The sequence below is a fragment of the Pipistrellus hanaki genome (assembly GCF_964339955.1).
Source record: "Pipistrellus hanaki genome assembly, chromosome: 1".
NCBI classification, from domain to species: domain Eukaryota; kingdom Metazoa; phylum Chordata; class Mammalia; order Chiroptera; family Vespertilionidae; genus Pipistrellus; species Pipistrellus hanaki.
Genome location: NC_140503.1, coordinates 74,127,237 through 74,143,626, shown reverse-complemented (window position 1 = coordinate 74,143,626; position 16,390 = coordinate 74,127,237). Strand labels below are relative to the sequence as shown.

At 38.5% G+C, this 16,390-nt stretch overlaps 1 protein-coding gene across 3 annotated transcripts in view; it reads left to right on the top strand.

Annotated features, from left to right (window-relative positions):
- Window positions 1-16,390, top strand: part of STXBP6 (syntaxin binding protein 6) — a 257,098-nt gene that overhangs the window by 195,963 nt on the left and 44,745 nt on the right. For all 3 annotated transcript variants that reach the window (XM_084893613.1, XM_084893615.1, XM_084893614.1), the window contains exons 3-4: window positions 4,175-4,305; window positions 5,396-5,561. In XM_084893613.1, the coding sequence (XP_084749739.1) occupies window positions 4,175-4,305; window positions 5,396-5,561 (297 nt within the window). The remainder of the gene's footprint in view (window positions 1-4,174; window positions 4,306-5,395; window positions 5,562-16,390) is intronic.

The window sequence follows — 16,390 nt, the reverse complement described above, 5'->3', positions numbered from 1 at the left end:
CTCCCACAGACATCCCCTGAGGGCTCCTGGGCTGTGAGAGGATGAGAGGAGGCAGGCCTGGCTGAGGGACACCTTCCTCCTCCCCCCCACCCCCCATGCACAATTTTTCATGAACTGTGCCTCTAGTAAGATTATAAAATGATTCAATCTGAATTTAATGTAGATAAAAATGTTTGTTCAAATGTTAGTAAATATGTAAAAATCACTATGAAAAATCAGATAGAGGATATAAAGATAAAGTGACATTTTTATCTGCTGATTGTTTCCTTTAAAGGCTGAGACTAGATATTTTGTATCTAAGGCAAAATTGATTTTCTTGTTTGGAAGGACTCAGAAATGATGCTGTCAATAATGAGATTGTAGAGGGGAAGTGTGACTCTTTTTTAAAGAAATCTCTCAGCCATTGGACCTAGAAATGGAAGATTAGCCATTTTAATCACTGGCAGTGTGCATTCCTTGGCTGTTTTGCATAACATGCAAATAGTTTGCATTTCTGTCTTTCTTTCCTTCATCAATCTTTGCTCTTCCTTCATCAACTCCTGACTCACAGAAAGACCACATTTGACCTAAGATGGTGCTTTGCCATTTTCCTGCATATTGCTTTCTAATTGAAGAGAGTTTTTTTTCTGATTGGGCAAAAGCAAGACTGGTGGTCTCTACCCCTTGACTGTGTGTCTTATTTTTGTATGTTTCCTGGAGGGACCATTTTTTAAAAGACCTTGTTAGGCAATTAGTTCATTAGACAGATGTTATACTACCTGAGTAATTATATTCCAAGTGTAATAGCTCTTATCGCTGCTTCTTAACTACAGCCTCCATGTAGATCAAGTCTACATGGAGGCTGAAGAGGAGGCATGCAGCCATGGAAACCACATTCTTTTTATCAGAACTGGTAGCAGAAGGACCTGAATTTGGTTGGCCCACATGCTTCTGCCTTCCTCTGATGCCACCATAGAGAGCAGCGGGTGCCAGGAGTGGGAGCGAATGAAAAACAGCATTAGGTTTGAATAACCCTAACACTGGACTTACTGAGTGAGTTCTCATGGTTATCAAGCCTGTAATCTTAGAGAAGTCATTTCCGGCTAGGTTTTTTGACTATATCTAGGAGAATGACTATATTGTGATAGTTGTAAATACCTGGCTATACTTGTTATAGTTGTAAATACCTGGCTATACTTGCTAATCACCATTTTACCATAGAGCAGACAGCAGATGCCACACTCCCTCCCCCCAACAACCCTCTCATTTGAAATTCATAGCATTTATGATTTCATTATATTTTTCAATTATATTTTTTACATTATTGTCTATTTAATATAGGTAGAGCTTTATCTATTTATGACTTTAACATATGTTTTTCTCATGAATTTATTTAAGTAAAAAAGCAAATTTATGTAAAGGGAAATGTTAAGAGAATAACAGTTTGGATATTGTCAGAATCACAACAGTAGTATGTGTATGTATCTGCCTCAAAATAGAAACTGAGATGCTGGAAATAATAACAGTAAACAAAAAAATTAAACCAAAACAGACTTAGTGCCCAGAAACACTACCCAGATTCCAAGAAATGGGCAAGGAATAAGCCCGGGGGAGTGGGGGAGGGGAGGCAGGGCTGGATGAGCTGTAACTGCCTCTATTAAAAATGACTGCTTGTCATGTGGGTGGGGTTCCTTTACTTTTCATTTTGGTGACAACCTTCCAGTGGAAAATGACTTTGTAAAATGTCAATGCTAACTGTGCCAAAAAACATAGCGATCTTGCATTGTGTTTGAGCTTTTATAATGCTGCAAACGACTTGCAAACCCTAAATGAACAGAAGTAAAAATGGTTCGTAACAACTTTAACTAAAGTTACAAGGAAAATGTTCATGTTTCCCAAGATGCCTAAATGCCGAGTGATTTACATAAACAAAGGAGGAAATCCTCTTTGTGTTTAGGGATGTGAGTCTAATACAGGAACCCGTGTTTTCCTGTCATTGAAAAGCATTCTTTAATCTTTTAAGCACATTTTAGGACCTGCACATGTTCCAGGTGTGTTGTTTGCTTTAACATTAAAACACAAGAACAGGACATGACTATTCAGAGAAACCTATTAGATCTCCCTTTGTGTCATAGGAGACACAGAGGGTAAATGAATTGAATTAAATGGATGGACAAAGCCCTGAGCAGACTGGTAATAGTTATTCCTAATGGGACTTAACAGGCTTATACTTGGAGCTGAAGGCCAGAGAGGCCATTTGTGAATGGAAGACCATACATTTCCTCTGATTGTGGGTGTTAAGGGGATGATGACTTTTTAACCATGAAAATAAATGTAATTGGTGTGAAACATTCAGAAGCTTTCAGCCAACTAGAACGGAAATAATGGGTAATAAGCCTAAGCACTATTTGAAATTTAAAAAATATATAATTGCCAAATTCTGGTTAAGAGCAAAGGGATAAGATTGTACAGAAGCCATAAAAATAGTCCTGGAACCACACCGCAGGGGTTCTCACCAAACCTAAAGGCAGGGACCCACAGTTCATTCCCTGAGTCCCTGCTCTCCTGGCCCAGACCCTGTAACACAACAGACACTGGCATGAAAGGAGAGGCTTACCACCAGCCGGGACTGGGTAGGTGCTCTCTGTCCTTCATTCCTCAAGGATTCTTTTTGCCATCTGTTGAGCATCTGCATAATTATTTGAAAATGTGGAATCTGTGGGGTTATTTAAAACAAAGAATGTGCCGAAACCGGTTTGGCTCAGTGGTAGAGCATCAGTCTGCGGATTGAAAGGTCCCGGGTTCGATTCCGGTCAAGGGCATGTACATTGGTTGCAGGCACATCCCCAGTATGGGGTGTGCAAGAGGCAGCTGGTCGATGTTTCTCTCTCATTGACGTTTCTAGCTCTCTATCTCTCTCCCTTCCTCTCTGTAAAAAATCAATAAAATATATTTAAAAATAAATAAAAAAATAAATAAAACAAAGAATGTGCCACTGATACACAGTTTTATTAGGGTAGAATTCATTATGACAAGTAGTGCTTTCCATTCTTTCTAGTTTCTTTAATAGCATCGTTCCTATTAAGTTTTACAATCCCTGCAGCCAAGGCTCATAGGAGCTTCTAGGAAAACTCTTTCAAAACTCTCACCTCCCCACCCTGGAGGCTCTAGAGTCTACGTCATGAAGTAAGCCAACATAGAACAATATTCCAAGTGATCGTCTCCTGGTGGCTGGTGCTTGACTTCTGTCTGAGCGGTGACACTGTCTACTGTCAGCATGCCTAAGGCTGGCTGGAGGGACTGTGCTGGTTCTGCAGGTGATTGACCTCAGGAATTCATACTGGTGGGAGCAGGAGCACCAAGAATGTCAGATAAAGTCATATTCGTTTGTAAATTTGATACAAACTAGACTATATTTTAAATCCAAATGGTTTGGTTTGTTTTTTTGTTTTGTTTTGTTTTTTTAAATGAGGTATTACTCCTTATCACTAAAATCTAAAATATTTACACTGGATTAGATAATTAGAAATATGCATTGCCATTCCTTAGGGGAACTTTCTTTAAAATTCAGCCTTTCCCAATGACCCCGACCAGGTGCCTGTTGGCCCTGTATGTCTCTTTCCCTGCAGTTGGTTATTGCACACTTGCAGCCTCCATTAAAGATGCTTGGTGTTATTGGGTTGAGCTGTGTTCAGTATGAATGGATGAAGACATAAACAAAGCAGCCCTTATAATCATAACTGTATTGTAACTGCTTGAGAGTAGCAATTACAACTTCTATATCTTTAGACCTCACCTCTCACCAAAGACATACATATTCATTCTCTCAATAGATAGATATGTGTGTATGTGTGTGTGTGTGTGTGTGTGTGTGTTTGTACTGTATATAAACTAGAAGCCCCATACACGAAATTTGTGCAAGAGTAGGCCTTCCTTCCCCTGGCTGCTGGCACCAGCTTCCCTCTGGCACCTGGGACCCAGGCTTCCCTCTAGCCCCAGTTTCGTCTGGAAGGACATCTGGAAGGACATCCAGTCTAATTAGCATATTACCGTTTTATTTTATAAATATATGTATAAGCATTTTTTTCCTTCTCTCATTCTCCTTTTGCATATGCATGTAAGTGTGAGAAAGAAGCCCACTGACAGGGAACAAACCAACCTGCACAACCACTAACCAGTGGTCTTTTCTTGGCAGTGACAAACAAGAAACCTACACAGGCGTCCATTACGAAGGTCAAACAGTTTGAAGGCTCCACGTCGTTTGTGCGGAGATCACAGTGGATGCTCGAGCAGCTTCGCCAGGTTAATGGCATCGATCCCAATCGAGTGAGTGGCTTGCGGAGTGTAGAGCGAGGGTGGTCTCTTCACACGATGATTCTTTTATTAACCTTAGCTGTGGTGATGGTTGTCTGAATCGTTTTCTCTGTTTTGGTTACACAAATAAGACTTTCTGATTTACCTTCTTATGGGGGATTACAAAGCTTTTCATGATGTTTGATACAGGAACCTAAGGGGATGCAGAATGAAAAAATGCTGTGTCCAGTAATATGTTTATCAGCAAAGTGCAAAGACCAGAATTCAGATTCGTGTCCATGGCTATCAATATGAAGAGCCATGTTTCCCTAAGTTTCATTTATCTCCTCATACCACCAATTTATTTATTTACTTAAATAGATAAGTCCTTAAAAGTTTAGGAGTCTATTATATTTAATATGAGATACATTTTTGATAATTATTTATTCAAAGTAGATTCCCCCCTTTTGCTCATGCATTTACCATATAAACATCAATAATGAAGAAAAAGAAAATGTAAATTAAAGCTATGCTAAAATAATGAGGAGGAATCTTTTCCTGCCAGAGATTAGGCGCAAGATTCATATGGTTTAGTGCTGATAACATGAATAAATTATGTCTCAAGTAATTGGGAGGATGATATGTAGTCTGAATTCTGACACAGGTCAATGTGTAATAGGCTACAGGGACTTCTGTGATACTAGCTTCCTAGGGACATCTGTAAATACTGTAAGGTTTCGGTTTACTTGATAAACAGAAAGGTGGATTTTCCATGCACCTGGGTGCTAATAAAGATGAGCCTTTCCCAGCTGGTATAGCTCAGTGGTTGAGCATTAACCCATGAACCAAAAAGTCACTGGTTGGATTCTCGGTCAGGGTTGTGGGCTCGATCCCCAGTAGGGGGTGTGTCGGAGGCACCTGGCCAATGTTCCTTTTTCATCCATGTTTCTATCTCTCTCTCCTTTCCCCTTTCTCTCTCCATAGTTTTTAAAAAAGGATGAACATTATGATTAGTTTTGAAAGATGTTTTGCCTTTATGAGTCTTTTGTTGGGCATAAGATAGAAATAGCAGTTTTTATACATTGAGATCAGTAGTTATTTCACTATTGTTGTTTTTTTCCAGGATTCTGCAGAGTTTGATTTGTTGTTTGAAAATGCCTTTGACCAGTGGGTAGCCAGCACAGCCTCAGAAAAATGCACCTTCTTCCAGATCCTCCACCACACCTGCCAGAGGTACCTCACGGACAGGAAGCCGGAGTTTATTAACTGCCAATCTAAAATCATGGGAGGTGAGTGGGCATTCATGTGACTTCAGTCATCCTGTTGCCTTAGACTTACTTTTATTTTACAAGTTAGATATTCCATAGCATAAAAAACATAAACAAACAAAAAAGAATCAATACACGAGAACTATTTTAGGGAATTCATTGTATGCTCAATCTAAACACAGTGGTGTATTTTCATACTTATCCAAAAGCTGTTCTTTTTAGAAGAATGAGCTAAGATTGTTTTACTATAAGAACAAACCTGTTCCTTTACTAGAAATACCTTTCAGTTTGGCTTCTTTACTACCATTTATATAATTTTATTGCAGAATGCTATTTTCCAGGTTGCTTTTTCCTGTTATTTCTCAAGATAGTTTACAAATCCTATATAATAGAAGCCTAATATGCAAATCGATCAAACAGCAGCAGGATCGGACAGGCAGAACTACTGGTTGCTATTTCATGCACTGCCAACCAGGGGGCAGACGCTCAACACAGGAGCTCTCCCAGCCAGCAGACCCCAGGCCAGCCAAAGTGGGTGCCAGTGCCCCTCCCCCACACCCCCCAATCACCCTACCAGTTGCCCCACAGATTGGCCCTGATTGCCGGTCAGGCCTAAGGAATCTATGAATTTTGTGTACCGGGCCTCTAGTATTAATATAAAAATTCTTACAGATGTAGTGCCTTTCAAATAGTCTCACTTTTATTTCTTCAGTGGTATACAGAGCTGGGTTAGGGTGAATGCTGTAAGCCAGCCTTAAGGAGCAAGTACCAGCATTGGCAACTTAATGAGAAACATTTAAGAGGGTGCTTAACACATTTCTTTTAGGAGTTATTTCTTTTTAGAGAATTGAAACTGTGCTAAAAATATACAGGCCTTGCCAATCACTCTGTGAGATGAAGGAGAGTATATACATCATGGGTCTTATTACTCACCTGATCTCTTGGTTTGAAGGAATTTTTTAAAATGCTCCAGCTTTATCTTAATTGAGTGTGAAATGAAAGCCACATTAGAGACAGTGCATGTTTTCTTTGGGATATATATCTTCATGTGAACATGGGCAGAACAACATTGTTCTCTCTCCGCAACTGCCGTACTTGTCATTTTGTCATTTGTTTGCTAGATGTTATATGGAGAAGACACTGTGCAATGCATAATTATTCACTGAATTATTCCTCTTTCTCTTAAATAGGAAGTTGCTTATGTCATCAGACTTTAGTAAGCATTCATGTACAGTCATCTTATAGTTTCTCTATTTAGTCCTAGAAAAAGAAAAAAGAGGTGATGAGTGGTGCATTTAACTTAAAAGTTTGTAAATCCTATGGTACAAAGGGAAAAATTTAGACATAGATGTTAAAAGGAAAGGGAATATCAAACACTAACCCCTTACTATTTAGAAAATATGAAACACAGCTTTCTATCATCTCTGTGCCATCAATGTTCATTAAATGAATACTGCTTTCAAAGTCCAGCCTTAACAGACTTGGCAAATGGTCAAAGTCCACCAGGCCTGGGACCATGGCAGGCTGCAGGACAATGGAAAGTCCCTGCTATGAAACATTTTCCCCACCGGTGTCTGTATGGTCAGTAACTTGCTTGGCTAGCCCTTAAGCATCGAGTCTCCTCTAGAACTACTGTGACATTATGAATTTGAAATTTCTGTTGATCCAGCATTCCACTTCTCCCTATTCTATCCTGAGTGCAGAGAGGCAAGAGCAGTGCATTTCCTCAGGGTGGAAACCTGAGCTGGAAACAGAGGGCCACAGAGTCACTCCTCTGCCTTACAAAGGAAACGAGCCACCTCCCTCAGCTCAGGTTGGGAAGAGTTTGGATGACTCTTCCCCACCTCCTCCCCTAAGGAATGGCAGTAAGCAGTCCCTCTTCTCTACTGCCTCTGAAGCTCTCATTTCTTCTCTCAGAACAGGTCCTTTCATTCTTTTAGTCACTCTTGGTTCATCATCCAGTTATACAACAAGTAAGTACAGAGTGCCTACTATGTGCCAGTCACTGTGCTACTTCCTGGATATGAAGAATAGTTCTATATTTGATCCCTTAATGGGATCAAATAAAATCCCTAATTCCAAATCCATGACTGGAAACTGTTCATTTGCCCTCTTGATTATCCTCAGACCTCCCCACACAGCCCCACCAGCTGCTTCTATCAGCCATTGGCCAGCCCTTCAGATGTCTTCCAGTGCCCTATGAACCCTAAATTATGTGGAGTTGAGACAGGAACCCATATATGCAATGTTGAGTCATCCATTGCTATGTGTATCAGATGAATCTACAGATTGATTTCCTATGGTAGATAATAAGTTAATGAGACCAGAATTCCCGCTGCCTTTTGTGACCATAGATGCATCTCTCATCTGCTTTAGACCTCAATTTTCCCACGGGTAGCATGTGGGGGTAGACCAGTATCTAAAATCCCTTTCAGTACTGTTTTCAGAATCTATAATTCCTAAGCTGTTGCTTTATTGTGAAGTTTAATCACTTTTTAATTTAAGTATCAAAAGCTTTAGTGCAGATAAATGTTGACTGGTCCTGGATTCCTATAGAAGGCAAAAAAAGCTTGAATTAAGCACATTGTAATTCGCTGGCAGCACATATGTCCTTCATGAGTATAGTCTGTCTAATAGTTGCTTATCCTTGGTAACAGTTGTACCAACAAACCCTAATTAATTAGCATGCTGATCAGTCTTTTGTGCTCCCAGTTATCACAAATCCAAAGCTTAAAAATTATGTGGTTCTCAGGCTACTACTTTCTGACCCCTTTGATTCTGGTGAACCTACCCTATCTTCAGATCTTCATTTCCTTATTTTTAGTTGAGATCTGTTCCTAATTCCATATTATCTTTTTAGCTCTTCTCAAGTATGGGCCACAAGTCCTAGACACCATTGATTTCTGCAGAAAACTGATATGGTGTTGGTTTGCTGCCCTACACCAGGTTCTTTATGCGTTATCATAGCAGCCTTTGGAAATATAATTTATTGTCTTCATTTTACAGACAGGGAAGTAGACTCAGAAAGATTGTTAAATAGCTTGCTGAGGGTCACATAGCTAGTAAGATATTCAAACACAGGGTCACTCCTCTCTAAAAGCACCTTCCTCGAGGTCACTGAGTGCTACGCTCCAGAGAATATCATTGGCATTGTCTTTGGTATGAAAGTGCCCCCTGGAGTTATAGAAGACTTTTGGAAAACATTTTACATTTGTAAATATTTTTTTTAAAAAAAAAAAAAAAGGGAAGGAAGAAGAGAATGGCAGAGACTATAGGTAGTTTTAACTTTTTTCCTAGTTTTATTACAGATATATAATTAAGATAATTCTTAAGCATTTTTTTTTCCTAAGGATGAATGAGTCACCAGGGGCCTTTAAAAGCATCTCTATTTTGGCCGAAACCAGTTTGGCTCAGTGATAGAGCGTAGGCCTGCGGACTGAAAGTCCCAGGTTTGATTCTGGTCAAGGGCATGTACCTTGGTAGCGGGCACATCCCCAGTAGGGGGTGTGCAAGAGGCAGATAATCGATGACTCTCTCTCATCGATGTTTCTAACTCTCTATCCCTCTCTCTTCCTCTCTGTAAAAAATCAATAAAATAAATAAATAAATAAATAAATAAATAAATAAATAAATAAATAAATCTCTATTTGGGGGGGGTTTGTTTTTGTTTATTAGATCTTCATTATGTTAAAGAGATGAAAGTGAGGCTATTTTAGTGAAAGGGGAAGATGATGGAGCCCAGGCTGAGAAGACCTCTCAGATGCTGCCTCTGGTCCCAGCCTGTCATTGGGAAAACTGAGGCCCTGTGAGTTTGAATGACTTTACCAAGGTTAGTGGGCTGAGAGCAAGTCTGCCTGACTCCCACTGAATCACACTTTTTTAAATACTAGTTCAAATAGGATTATTATCTAAGTATCAAAAATTATACACAGTTCTCTTATATGTGTAGATTGTGTATATGCCACATGACAGGATTTTATTTTTCCCTTGAGGAGAGTCAGTTACACAGGAATGGATTGTATGGAATGTTTGAAGTTCTATCTTCAAACATATTTCCTTATCTCCAGAGGACAGACTGGGAAGCTTTGATCTTCTGATGCTGGTTACAGGATCTAGGGGATACTTGTAAAGGCCAGGAGCCTGAGTGAAGGCCCTCAGACACTGGAAATGGGCAGGGTGCTCTAAGCAAGTATGAGGGGGAAGCTGTGGTTTCTTCTCATGCCTCTATCAGCATTTCCTCTTGTCTGGATGGTTGGAGTACTAGTAAGCTAGGACACAGTCCTCAAGCTGTGGTCATTCCTAACCTTCATTCTACTTCATTTTTAGTTCATTAAAGGTCGGTCACCTTCAACAAATTTGAATCTATTCATTTAGTTGCTGGGTCTCTAAGTTACCAAGCAACCTACAGAGATTGAAGGCAGAGGCATGGAGCCTGTCTGACTGCTGAAATGTGACATGGCATCATGAATGGCAGGGGCCCTAAAAGGGAAGTCTTAGATTCATGTTGATCCTACTTACTTCTTCTGAGACAGTAGCTTTGTTCTCTCTGCTCATTGTAAACAGATAATTTCATAGTGTTATTTAGGTGGTAACACATTTGCACTTCAAAGATGCCTCAGAGTTAATCACATGTGTAGAACTTTAGACTCCAGAAAAGAGATTTGCATTGAACTAATTCATTCCATGCTCTGCCTCAAAGAGTACCATCAGTTAGATAATGGGCATATCGCCTTAAGTTACTAAAGAGGGAATTTGTTGTTTTGTTTCTTCATTTTTCTTAGTAAAATGTGAGAAAATCCTACATAGCTTCACAATGCTGTTATTTACACTGTACTTTTGTAGTGATTACTTTTGGTCTTATTTATTTATTTATTTATTTATTTATTTATTTATTTTTATTTACCTAATAAACTATGGAAATCCTTAGTGGTATTTGTAACTTCTGTGTTAGAACCACAAAGTAGATTCTTTTCAAACCTGTTTTTTCAATAAGTGATGTAAATCGTTTGCAAGAAAGAAATGATTTCTTCTTCAAGGCAAGGTTCCTTAAGTGGCAGGGAATAATAAAGCATGTAATAACAATAATAAAGTAATAATAAAGCATGTCCTAGTCTTTTCCTTGAATTCTAAGCCCAAACATCCTTGGCTAATTCATTCAATTACCTCTTCCTCTTTCACCTGTTTCAATATGAGTCATTCTTCAGTGAGCCCCACCTTTCCTCCTGATTCCATAAGCATTTACTCAGCTTTTAATATCCATCAACAAAGTAGCCACCTTGGTCAACTTTACTTAACTTTCTGGGAAAAATCAGTAAGCATGTATAGAACAATACAATGATTCCAAGCTGATCACGAGCTGCATTTTAAAAGATGGTTAGCAGTTGCCAGATAGACAAGGGCAGGATGAAATGAGCTCTCTGTCATTCAATAGTTAATCCACGCAATTTTATTTAATGTTTGCTATCTTCAGAATTTGAAATGTGGCAGGTTGTTTTCCCATAAAGCAGGCAGTTTTGAAGTGTCATATAGTTTTGTCAAAGATTATTTCTTAAGCATTGCCCTCTTGTGCACAGCCCTTCAGATGGTGGGATAAGACCCAGACTTCGGAGGCCTATTAGAATTCCACGGACACATGTCTTGGCTGTTTCCTTCAGAGCAGTCTGGCCCTCTGATTGATGCGCTAAAGGAAAACCAAATGGTTTTAATCTGGATTCCCCTGAGATAAAATAGAATCTCAGGATTCAAAGTGTGACTTTGTATTGTACTTTTCTTCCAAACATTGTAAGGTCATCCTTGGGTGAGATGTGTAACTATTTCACCTGTGAGTGCCCCCCCATGGGCATGTGTAAGGTGAAATAACAGATAAATTATAAAAAGTGGATGTATGTTCATAACAGAGTTCTTATAAAAGAAAAGGTGATAAATATGGTCATTCTTACTCCCCATATATTAATATAGTACAGTCATATGCTACATGACAACATTTCAGTTAACAGCAGACTGCATGTACAATGGTGGTTCCTTTAAACCTAATGGAGCCAAAAACTTCATATACCTAGTGATGTCAGAGCCATCCTAATGTTGTGACACAACACATTACTCACAACTTTGTGGGTGCTGGGGTAAAGAAACCTACAGTGCTGACAGTGGAATAAAAGAATAGCACATAATATTATGTACACTACATAATATTTGATAATGATAATAAACAACTATGTTATCAGTTTAAGTACTTCTTAGTAGAGTGTACTCTTTCCACTTATAAAAAAGTTCACTGTAAAATGGTTTGCTGTATTAAGCCAGCAGCAGTCTCATACATCTCCTGTTTACCATGCCTCCTGATTGTATCATTTTCTCCTGTGCTTGATTTACTCTTATTTTGTAAATGTAGTGTAGCCTAAGTGTACAGTGTTTATAAAGTCTACAGTACTGTACAGTAATGTCATAGGCTTTCACATTCACTCACCACTCACTCACTGATTCACCAAGAACAACTTCTAGTCCTGCAAGCTCCATTCATGGTCAGTGCCCTAGTTGGGGTGCCTTTAATTATTTATTTATTTATTTATTTATTTATTTATTTATTTAAACCTTCTATGTGATATTTTTACTGTACCTTTTCTATGTTTAGGTATGTTTATATGCACATATACTTACCATTGTCTTACAATTGCCTATACCAGTGGTCGGCAAACTCATTAGTTAACAGAGCTAAATATCAACAGTACAATGATTGAAATTTCTTTTGAGAGCCAATTTTTTAAACTTAAACTTCTTCCACTACCACTTCTTCAAAATATACTTGCCCAGTGGTATTTTGTGGAAGAGCCACACTCAAGGGGCCAAAGAGCTGCATGTGGCTCTCGGGCTGCGGTTTGCTGACCACGGGCCTATACTATTCAATGCAGTAACCTTCTGTACGGGTTTGTGGCCTAGGAGCAATAAGCTATCCCGTATAGCCTAGGTGTGTAGTGGGCAGTACCATCTAGACTTGTGTGAGCATACTTTATGATGTTCAAACAATGATGAAATCACCTAACATTGCATTTCTCAGAACACATATCCATTGTTAAATGTTGTATGACAATACTGTAAGGGAATCTGTAACATTTGCTATCATTTTTCTATTTTTGTTTTAATGTTTTCTGTCAGTGAATAATGGCTTTGTGTAATGTGAGCCTCACCCTCCTACACGTGCTGCACTCAGGCACATTACAATAAGTTGCTTATTTCTCAAGAATAAAATCATGTCTAATTTTGCCTCTACTTGTGGGTGTGTACACACACACATATTAGAGATTATAATTCACATAAGAGTTCAATTCTATTAAAACTACCATAGTGCTGCTTCTTGATGTCAATGCAGAAGAGGAGGCCAGCTGCCTAGCCAATTCACTGAGGTGAGAGAGCCATGCAGTGTTCCCTATAGTAGTTTTTCATATCAAGTGGAGCCCATGTCAGAATTCCTCCAGTGACGATTTTTTATCCTTGAAGAAATAACAAAACAATGGACTTCAGTTTCACCACAGTACAAACCAGGAAAATGATTCATGAGGATCTTGCCTGAAATTCTATAGCTAATAAGGGATAGAGCTAGTATCCAGTCAGCCCTGTCCTCATTCCCATCCCTGCCTTCCAGGTTCCCTCAACAAGCACAGTTCTTTTCCTTGTGTTGATTCAACTAAGCAGAAGAGAGAATACAAATTTAGCAATATGTAGTGATAGGCAAATATAGGTTAAGTAGAGCCCCCGGTGCATGAAAATCATGCACTCAGGGGTGTCCCTCAGCCCAGCCTGTGCCCTCTTGCAGTCTGGGAGCCATCAGTTGGACATCCTTAGTGCTGCTGTGGAGGCAGGAGAGGCTCCCACCACCACCACTGCACTTGCCAGCCATGAGCCCAACTTCTGGCTGAACGATTCTCCCCCTGCGGGAGCTCACTGAGCACCAGGGGACAGCTTCTGTGTTGAGCATCTGCCCCCTGGTGGTCAGTGTGCATCATAGCAATCAATCTTTCTGCCATTTGGCCGATTTGCATATTAGCCTTTTATTATATAGGATAATAATAAAAATAAATACAATAAATAATAATACAAGAATAAACTGCATTTCACATACAACTATAAACCTACTTTTTCCCACCCCTATATTTTTGAGGATCAAATTAAAAATTCTGTTTGAAAGTTCTCTGTAAATAACTGTTAATGATATTAATCATGTATACATAAATCCATTCTTCTATTACTTCATTCTCTTCATTGTAGCCAACACCATCTTTTCCTAGACAGCATGATATTTCATTAAAGACTTGTCTTATAGAAACCTTTTGGAGAGAATAATAAATTAAGAAAAGAAACCAAAAAATACATCAATACACTTTAGCAGTACAAATACTTAAATTATATAATTGGAAATTCCATTTTACGGAATTTTTTATTTTAGGTATTGGGTCCCAGTAACACTGCACCATACAAGTGTGATGTTTACATGTGCTACATGATCTACTGACATAACCATCTGATACCAGCTGAGCACTATTAGGAGCAGGACATTCTAGCAGAAGATATGAGATGTTTCTGGATCTGAGTCTATATTTAAATTTAGGACAATATTACCAGTCAATGTGTTGAGTAATTTATATGCATCCCCATATTTTTTGAGTCGGTCATTGAAACTCTTCCTGTTCCCAGGAGGTAAATCAAAAGCAGATGCTTTTATTTTAAGTGAGAAAATTGAAGTAACCAAGGGCTACTTCCTGAGGTTCCATCCAATTCAATGCATGAATGATATAAATGACTAGTAACTAAAGAAAAATTGGGTCACAGATGTGATTTTTCTTTTTTTTATTGCTCATCAGCTATAAACTACATGAAATGCATGCTGTGAAACAGCTGGTATGTTATGGTTAGGCATCCTGAGCCAGGAGTGACTTTGTACATTAAATGATTTTGAATCATCTCCATCAAAATCTTGAACCAAACCAATCCTTAGAAGCGACATATGGGTCCTTCTAAGGCAGGGGTGGGGAACCATTTGGATATTTATAACACCATTCACGGCCCATACAAAAATATCAACTTAAAAATTAGCCTGCTGTATTTGGTCAAACATTTAACTCACCCCTCATCCCTTGGCAGGGCCAGAACAAATGATTTTGTCGGCCGTACATGGCCCTAAGGCCAGATATTCCCCACCCCTGTTCTAAGGTATCATTTATTGGCTTACCAGGGATCATGAACATATTGTATCTAACCCATGGTTAAATAATCTGCAATAGGTGAGAGCCATTCCTACTTTCAAAATCAACTAGCAGATGTAACTGCTCAACTTGAGGGAGTAAAAAGAGCACAGACTGAATCCACTGGCCCCTGCCTTTGATAGCATCGTTCATTAGCTCTGTAGCATTCTCTGAGCTGCTAACCTTATATTCAGCCTCTATGCTTTTCTGTATTGTGGATAGAAATGTATACCTTAAAAAGATGGTTGGGGATTAAAGTGAATTTTAAAATATTTAGTCAGTATTTTTGAAAAGTGTCAGTAAACTTTATTAAAATTTAATTTTATAATACTTGAAAATTGCAATATGTGCATTCATAGTATATGATAGCTTCCAGGATGTTTATCAAAAGCCCTTTCCTAAGAAAGAAGCAACAAACTATCCTTGAGCTTTCCTAATCTATGTTGGCCATAACAATTGAAAAAAAAAAAAATAGTAATTTCTTTGTTCCAGTGGGAATGAATGAGCTGAACTACATTATAATACTAGACACTTCCAATGTCTGGCATGCTGAGCTGTTTGCCATGGTTTATAGAATGCTGAATGTGTTGTATTTCATGTTTGACATTTATTGAGTGCATATGTTACTGCGGACTTACCAAAACAACGATGTTTAAATTGTATCTAATAACACTGTGCCGGAGATCAGGGCACATAATTAGGATCTTTCTGTAGTAAGTAAAAAACCTAAACATATTTTATGAACTTTATAACAGAAATATTCTTTTTTTTTTCCACCAAAACATCTTCAGCCAAGTGTGTGTGTGTGTGTGTGTGTGTGTGTGTGTGTGTGTGTGTGTGCGCGCGCATGCATGTGTGCACATACACTTTTTAAACTCTGGATACAATTCATGGAAAAGCAAATATTTGTTTTTCTTTCATTTAAATTAACAGTCAATGCCAAAATAACTGTTTGTGGGTTTAGATGTCTAAGCAGAAACTGATTGTTTACACTTTGAGAAAATCTAAATGTAATTGTCGTAATTACTCATAATAGTATGCCCAGTAGAAAAGAACTAAAGTGGAATTAATATCTCCCTCATTGAGTCTGATTGAAAACATTCTGGCCAGGTTTAGCCTTATGCCCCTTATAAGCAAGGAGAATTAAACAGGACAGAATACGGTGAGCAAAAGTCAGGGGCATTCTATGATTCACATATAAATATTGCACAAGAGTGAATCACTTTGTGACTGTTTATACTATTATATATCATTTCCTCTGTTAGTGTTTCTCTCTATCCTGCGGACCTTATTTTCACAGTTGGTTGATCTTTATTGATCTTTTTCCTAGTGCCCATTATAAGAGGTTGAGAAAAAACTGTTTTTTACAAGGTCAGAGTAGATTCACACATCCTGATGGCTGGTTTCCAGAAATATCAGGGTGGTTTTTAAAAAAAAAAAAACAAGAAAAAAGGCGGGGGGGAGAAACACTTTTGCAATTGTAGGACAATTCAAATTGTGTTGGGCAAAATTTGGGGTTGGGCAAAATTAAGTTTAAGTTGTTCGCATGGAAAATAATATAGTAGTTAATAAATAATAATAAAAACATAAACTCAAATAATCACAACTGTGAAT